At 28.9% G+C, this 8591-nt stretch overlaps 1 protein-coding gene and 1 long non-coding RNA gene across 2 annotated transcripts in view; one reads left to right on the plus strand and one right to left on the minus strand.

Moving 5' to 3' along the window:
• The window catches only part of LOC100159165 (UBX domain-containing protein 1-like), a 3452-nt gene extending 1640 nt beyond the window's left edge, over window positions 1–1812 (minus strand). The window contains exons 1-5 of the mRNA NM_001162583.2: window positions 1610–1812; window positions 1473–1526; window positions 1107–1229; window positions 506–757; window positions 220–442 (exon numbers count right to left, since the gene is read on the minus strand). Coding sequence (NP_001156055.1) covers window positions 220–442; window positions 506–757; window positions 1107–1229; window positions 1473–1526; window positions 1610–1668 — 711 coding nt within the window. The 5' untranslated portion in view covers window positions 1669–1812. The remainder of the gene's footprint in view (window positions 1–219; window positions 443–505; window positions 758–1106; window positions 1230–1472; window positions 1527–1609) is intronic.
• A 244-nt stretch (window positions 1813–2056) lies between these two features.
• Window positions 2057–5581, plus strand: LOC100573529. The gene is made up of 4 exons (XR_511312.3): window positions 2057–2442; window positions 3473–3801; window positions 5039–5143; window positions 5533–5581. It is a non-coding gene; the product is annotated as an uncharacterized LOC100573529 (long non-coding RNA).
• The last annotated feature ends 3010 nt before the right edge of the window (window positions 5582–8591 follow it).

Here is an 8591-nt window from a genome sequence, read left to right on the forward strand (position 1 = left end):
CCCCTTAATAATGTGTTCCAGTTATAATATTGAAGTTTAATAGAAATTAAATGTATTTAATAAACATTACGCAATTTTTTACTCTGTGTAAAGCTCAAAAACATACTTTATATACTAATTAATATTATATATTTTATATAACAATTAATGGATTGTCAATTGAATGTAACAATTATTAATTAAAATGTAAAATTCAATATGTGTATTAAGCATGTTAACCTGTAATTTTGTTTCCGTATAATCCTTTGTTTGTTTCTGAGGACTAACAGCTACTGGTAAAACTGGTTTTGGTTGTTCTCCTGCTGAAGCTTGACCATACAATTTTTTCCTAGCTAATTTATCTGCTTCTATTTGAGCTTTTACTCGATCACGAGCAACTTTTTCTTCTTGTTTTTCACGTTTTCTTTCATCCATAATTTTTTTTATGTTTTCATCTTCAAGCCTAAAGAAAACAAAATAATTTTTAATTGATAAAACAACATTTTTATCACCCAAATCATTTTACTTTTTTTTAGCAGCAGCCATCTCTTTTCCAGAGCGAATTCTAATTTTTTCTCTTTCTAGTTCTTCTTCTTTTTCTTTAGCTTCGCGTTCCTTACGTTTTTCTTTCAAACGTTCTTCCAATTTTTTCATTTGTTCTTTTTTTTCATCTTCAGTTAACGGTTTCTTTTCTTCTGTGGATTCTGCGAAATTGCTATGACCTGATTTCATGGCATGATATTCTAGTGCAGTAGTATCAGCAAATAATTTGTTACAGCTAGAAACATAATTTTCATTATTGGTTGTAATCACAAATCACCTTCTAATAAAAATAATAGAAATACATTAGGAATCAGTGGCATATCTAGGAACATGTCAACCCCCTCACCACTACCAGGAGACCAAATTGCGGACACAATACAAAATGTCAACATATATTATGAATATAATGTGCATACTGAATATGTCCATAAAAATGGTAATATCTCTCTTGTGAAAAAATTCCAGATGCGCTACTGGTAGGGACCTAATTGATTTTATATTAAGACATTACAAACTACAAACTAAGATATATCTCAATTTATGTTTAAAACTATAAATCTGAAAATTATAATTAATTATCTTACTCTTCACATTTGTATGATTTAGCTACTGTTGCAGATGAGGTATTAGTTTCTGACTTTGTGTTTGAAGTAGAACCTTCTTGAGAAGTTGATGGTCCCATTTCATCATCATTGTGTGCCAATAACCTTTAAATAAATAGTTTATATGTTAATATGGTATGCTTAAAAGAAGTCTTTCAAAATGAGTAGACACCATTTTAATCTATTAATTAAAGAAAAAACAATAATAATTAAGAACACAATATTTATGGGAATCTGTTATTTAAGTAGAAAGGCTGCTGAATAGCAGTACATTAGAAATACAGTCACGTATTTAATATTTTGTTATAATGCCGGTACAGACAGTGTACACAAATTCAAAATTCTTACCACTCCATTGCAGGTTCGACACCTTGATTTCCAGTCATTGAAACACTCTTTTCGCTGTAACACAAAATGATATTTTAATAACAATTTTCGATCAGATAGATACAACTTTTAAGCGTATGACAATTGTATAAACGTACGCTTTTTCTTTCTGGAAACCCATGTCAATGAGAATTTGTACGGTTTCCTGAGACGTCATGATTCAATAAGTTGTTTACGGCAGGACTATAATAAAATAGTAAAAAATTGAACACGACTGGTTTCAACTAAGTTTTTATGTAATCAGAATGACAATTGATATTTAAAACATTTTTATCTTATGACAATACAAAATTATTAAACTGAAACCGACTCCATCGGGATTCAAGGTTCAGTTATCGAAGTTTTGTGTTTCGGTAGTCCGTTCAGATAAAGCCGAAATCAGATATTCGGTATTTTTTCCGACAGTAACTTCATACTTGTCGATATTATTGTCGCCGGGCGGAGAATAGATTTAATTGATAATGCCACCAAAGATAACGTAAAGTCCTGAACTGATAATAATTTGAGGCTGTTTGCTTACATTTTTGTATACACGATCGATAGATAATACACAAACTGCGAATTTGAGAGCATCGTCATTCGTCATCGAAAATGGCCAAAATTCAGAAATATGAATGTTGCGATCATAGACTGTACTAGTGTACTACTATAGTATAATATGATCTAAAGTCGCGATGGTAGTCGTTTTTCGGGGACATCGTCAAGATGCGTGGAATAAAATATGTAATGTCTGCACGTACAAAGGATCTGTGCTTGTCAACAGATACACGTCGATCGTCGATGCATCATTTAAAGTAATTTCGCAAAATATGGGATATCAACTTCATAGTTCTTACACCGAGTCCTACGTGAATCCGGCGAGTGCGTCGAAAAACAAAACATTTTGTATTTTGCCGAATCGGACTCACCGCTCTGCAAGATTGAAAATTACGTACGTTTTCTAATATTATACAGTTTAAGTATAGTGACTCGAAATGACTAATTATAACATTTGTTATGTTTTTATTTTATTTTGTTTTTACCAATTATTTATTTCCTTATGGAGAATATGCCCAGAACTCGTATGAATGTATATTTCAATATACAGTGTACTCTCGATTTTCGCGGTCTTCTGCAGAACGAATAATGTAGATGATCAAATGCAACTAATGTACAACCCTCTTTATCGGTTAACCCAAAAATTAAAAGTAGTTCTCATTTAATTTTCCTTAAATACTACATAATATACAACATTACATGATTTACATAATTCAATTTTTTTAATAATTTAATTATTGAATTTGGCGAATCGTCAACACCAAGCCACCCTATACGTGGATAATTGAGAGTATACTGTATAACAAATATTTTACTTCCGAAAATTAGACCAGAAGTTATATTAACTGAATACAGAACTGCTTTAAAGGACTTTATCTTCAAAATGTTTTTATTAAACAGGCCGTGTGGGATAAATTCAAGAGTTATAATTATATAAGGTAAATAAATAATAATCTATATACTGTGAAAACTGTAAGGCTCTTTATGTGCCTTCCATTATTATCTGCTCTAAACATGGAAAATGGTTTTACATTAATAATGGGATATGCCCGAAATCAAATAGTTAATTTGGATAAATTATTTGCCTACTATCAAATTTAAGACATAAATAATTATATTTAAATATAATATGTTAAAATACAATTATTTAAAATGAACCATCTGAAAAATATATAAATAATAAATTCAAATTTTTTACCTACATAGTTATAAATATTGGTTAAGAATTATTGGAACATACATTTTTTCTGTCCATAGACAGTCGCCTAGGACAAATAATATAGAACAGTTTCCCAGTTTGAAAGTTTAAAATCAAAGTTTGTTATCAATAACCCGAAATTATGGTAATTTTTAGGTAAAAGAACAATTTTTTTAGTTATTGAAATAATTTTTAATTCTAATAAATTGTATTTTATTGATTTCAGAACATTTGACCCAATCAAACAAAAAACACCTTGTTACTGTAACTGAACTGAGCAAATAACCAAATGCATATAAGACAATTCCAGACTTGCAAATAAATACGGCTTCAGATAAATTAAGTTTTGGCCAAATAACCATTTGGACATTCCTTCTATTTTATTCTGATGTAACTGCATGATTCGTTAAGTATGAACAAAACCACAGAAATTGGGACGTCAAAAATGATGAATGTAGAAATGCAGAATAGCCACAGATTATTGTACTGCCACATGATTCAGAGGAAAGTAGGTCAGAAATCTAACAGTTTATGTCCTATATACCGTTATATCAGGTAACTTTTTAACGCATTTTCCATTCATATCTGAATTAAGTCTAATATTATTATTATTTTATATATAACAATTGATATTGTAAATCAAAATTATTTAAATTAGTATCAATATATAAACATTATCATTAATCTCAAAAATTTACATGTTTAATCAAAAGATTTATATAATCTAGTTAACAATAACAGTTAAATATGTAATATACTACCCATATACAAATAATTTCTAGAGTTGTAATGCTATTAAACTAACTAGATATAGAGAATAATTCAAATTTTACATTTACGTTTTTATGATATTATTAAACTAATTTTAATTTTACTTTGTACAACAAATTATTAAATATGGTTATTTTTTATTCAAAATAACAATGAGATAATATACAACTCACAGTTCAAATAATTTATAAGTAATCGGAAAATCACCATTATCATTATAAGGCTTTGTTTCTTTACCAACATAAGCAATAAAAATTAATTATTCTATGAAGTGCAGCCACAGTATATAATTTAATGAAATGAATCAGGTGTATTAAAGTCCCCCCAATTTGCGGTACATTATAATATATATATTATATATATTGTATAATACAAATATATAATTACTAGTCATCTGGTTAAAATTGAATATATTTAAATACTATAGGCACCTATTATAAAATATCAAAAAAAATTATGTTGTTACTGTCCCCCATCCCGCAAAAAAATAAAAATAAAAAATAAAACCATAAAGCCGCCAGTCGCCACTGATAATAACATTAAATGATTGATGGTTTAAGTATTTTTAGCATCGGATAGCTGATTTTTATTTTTCATATTCTCCAATCTTAATTAAAGCATTTTCAATAGACTACTATTTTTAATAATTATATGAGACAAAATAGAAAAGATTTCAGTTCTGTGTAGTGGTGACGTATAAAACTAAGTTAAACCTCAGGAGCCCCCTACCCCTTTAAATGTGGCACTAGACGTCGCTAATTAATATATATTATTCGTCTTACTTAATGATGTCAAATATTGTTAGCAATTAGATTAACCTATTAATCTAATAAAAATTTTAAAACTGTGTTATGACAGGAACATACACGCAGCCGTCATAAAGACATTCCCCAAAATATAGGATATAAACATCATACTCTGCATGATTGAAAATTACATATATTTTTTATGATACAATTTTATGTATAGTAGCTTGTCCCAGGAATACCTAATAACATTCATTTATTTTTATTTTGTTTAGTCTCATAATAACCAACTACAGATCTGCTCAAAAAGACGCTATATCCTAAAAATGTTGAGAAGTTCAATTTGAATACAGCTGGTTTCACTATATACAAAAAAAAAGGTAAAGGAAAATTAATATTTAAAAAAATATTTATTCTAATATATTTTTTTATTGGCTGTGTGAGAGCAATTTAAAAGTTATAATTCTAGAGAGTATATAAATAAAATATAAATAGTTCAAACTATTCATAAGAAATTGGAACATCACTGTTATCACTATAAGGCTATATTTCTTTTTTCTATACTTTTACTTACCCTAATTTATGGTTCATGTCTTTTCTTTTTTTTTTTCAGCCATTTTGAACTTATTAATTATACTTATTATGCCCTTAAATATTGATAGAAATTACACATAATATGAAATAGCTAATATAAAAATCACTATAAAAATATGATATTTGCTACACTTAATTTATATTTCTAATAAAATGTTTTTTTTATTGATTTCAGAACATTTGACTCAATTAAATACAAAACACCGTGTTTCTGTAACATAATTGAGCAATAACCAAATAAATATAAGACCAAACAGTTAAGTTATTAACCATTTGGATATTTCTTCCACTTTGCTCTGATGTGAATGCAAAATATGAACTATACCAGAGATGTTGGGATGTCTAAAATGAGGAACGTAGAAATGTTGAAGAGCCACAAATTGGTCCAGAGGAAAATATGAAAGAAACCTAACAGTTTATATCCTATATGCCGTTATATCAGGGAACTTTTCAAGGCATATAATAACTAAAATTCATAACTAAAAGTCTAATATTTTATATTATTATTATTTTATACATAACAATTGATCTTGAAAATCAAAATTACAAAATTATTTAAATCAGTATAAATATATAAATATTATAATTAATCTCAAAAATTAATATTTTTAATTAAAGGATTTATATAATCTAGATAACAATAACATTTAAATATATAATATAATACCCACATGCATACAATTTTATGAGTTCTAATGCTATTAAACTAGCTAGCTATTGTGCATGCTGAGTGTGTACAGATAGCCTGGTACCCGTGTACAGTCACATTCACACTAACCATCATTGACGACTAACATAATTCCATGGGCGGTAAACCTAAATATTGCTCCTTATTAAAGACACACATGCAGGCCCCTTAATATACTTAAATTATTGTGACTACCTATAAGGGGGTTATATAGGTAAAATCAATGTATTTTTTTCATACAAAAATATGATAATATGGACTTCAAAATTCAAATGGTGAACACATACAATATTCCATTATATTGAAAAATTCAGTTTTGTACAGGCATCCATACTGAAAATTCAATATTTTTTCGATTTCTTATTTTCCTCACAAACCATTGGAAATATAAGGAGGTGAGTAAGTGGGTACCTTTCTGCTAATTACAGTGGCACCGATCACCTAATTTATCTATGACGTGTGTCATAGTATTGGATTTTTTAGATGGCGGCCCACTATAGGCTACTGCAGGGAATACTGCTGTGGATCCAGTATTTACATCAAAATGTAAAAAATTATTAAATATTGAATTATATGTAGGTGCCTTGATTGCATCTAATTCTTATACCTATTATAAAAGGGGAGATGAGGGGGCGTACGATGTCATAGTATATTTAGAACACTTCGGCGCCACTGGCTAATTATTATAAGTAAATTAGTTATCAGAACATATTATTGGGGGTCACTGTAATGGATGTGTTGAATTGAATTCAATGGTATAAAATCATTGTAGACATGATGCGACTCTTCGCCGAGACTGTCTGCCAACCTATACTGTAATATTATAATAATAACTCCCAAGTATATTAGTAAGAAAGTACTTTACCATCATAGACCCTGTGGCACTTTATATTATACGCCCCTGAATCCTTCATGACAGACGGCGGAGGCACAGAAAATATAAATTATTTCATATTATAATATTCTCTGGCGGAGGTTTTTAGTCGTTGAACCCGAAATCGGGTAAGGTAAACCAACAGAGGGCGCTCGAGCACTGCGCGTATAAAGGTGGGTTTCCACTAGACCGTTTGCGTGTACGTGCACGTTCATTGTACACGCACGTATGCACGTACACACGTATAGGTACACGTATTCTTGAAAAATACTCTGGTAACCACGGTTAATGTTGTTTTGTACCCGTCTTGCATTTTTTTTCCGAATAGATAAAAAAATGATAAAAAAACGTACTTATAATATTTAAAACGGACTATTTTTAGGTTTCTTTTTAAACAGTCTAGTAAATCTTTTCATAGTACATTTTATTATTTTAATACTTATAAGTTATAATGCTGAAAAGAAAACATGAATTAGAAGCTTATTATAACTATAATTTAGAAGTTCATAGGAGAAAAGTATTATTGTTATATATTTCTACCCTTGAGTTGAACAATAAAATACCTAGGTAAAATATTATCTTTTTTATTTTACCTAGTGCTTAAACATAACTTTTACATAGATATCTAGATCTAAACCTAGGTGGCATGTAAGGCCACTTTTAAAAGATAGAAATACACTTGGACATTATCAATGTCTGACATCTGGAATGCATGAGTTGATGAACTCTGCATTGTACCAAAACTCCATTAGAATGAGGAACATTTGAGGAACTAGTGTGCGAGGTAGGACATAAATTAGAGCATGTGCCTAGTCGTCCTGATATATTGTCTGTTGGGGAGATTTTAACAGTCACTTTGAGGTACAATATGAATATTTAATTTACTAAAGAAAACTATAAACAATTTACCCAGTTTACTCTAAATTTGTGTTCCTATCAAAAAATATAAAAATAACAATATTTTATTTTATTTTTATCAGATACCTTGCATCGGAGATTCAATGGTTTCCATTATGTATTCCTTTCGTATTGGAAAGTCTACTATTTCCAAATTATTATTTGAATGCTGTACAGTTCTATGGGATCTATTAAGCAGCAAAGTATATTTCATATAATATTTATATTCTTTACTCTATGTAATATTTAGTTAATTCTTGTATTGTATACTACTCAGCCGTATCTATATTAAAATATTTGTTTTGTAGTAATTGGCCCTACCAGATACTAATGAATGGAAAGATCTGGCCAATGAGTTTTACAATAAGTGGCAAATGCCAAATTGCTGTGGAAGTATTGATGGAAAACATATAGTACACCAAGTATGAAATGTTATGTTTATAAACTATTATGCTAAATGTATTATAAGTATATACATTTCATATTTATATTATAATACAAACTTTAAATAATGTATAAATGATAAAGATAAGGCTTGTTTTTAATTCTAATATAATTTATTTATTATTTTATTTATATAGGCATTTAGTTACAAAGGTTCAACCAACTTTAACTATAAAGGAACTCATAGTATTGTCCTTATGGCTATGTGCGATGCTAGCTATAATTTTACATTGGTTGATATCGGTGCACTAGGAAGATGTAGTGATGGTGGAGTATTTTCAAATTCGGATATGGGCCAAGCATTAGTGCAAAATGCTCTTAACTTTCCACC

The sequence above is a fragment of the Acyrthosiphon pisum genome, chromosome A2 (genome assembly GCF_005508785.2).
Source record: "Acyrthosiphon pisum isolate AL4f chromosome A2, pea_aphid_22Mar2018_4r6ur, whole genome shotgun sequence".
Classification (NCBI taxonomy): Eukaryota; Metazoa; Arthropoda; class Insecta; order Hemiptera; family Aphididae; genus Acyrthosiphon; species Acyrthosiphon pisum.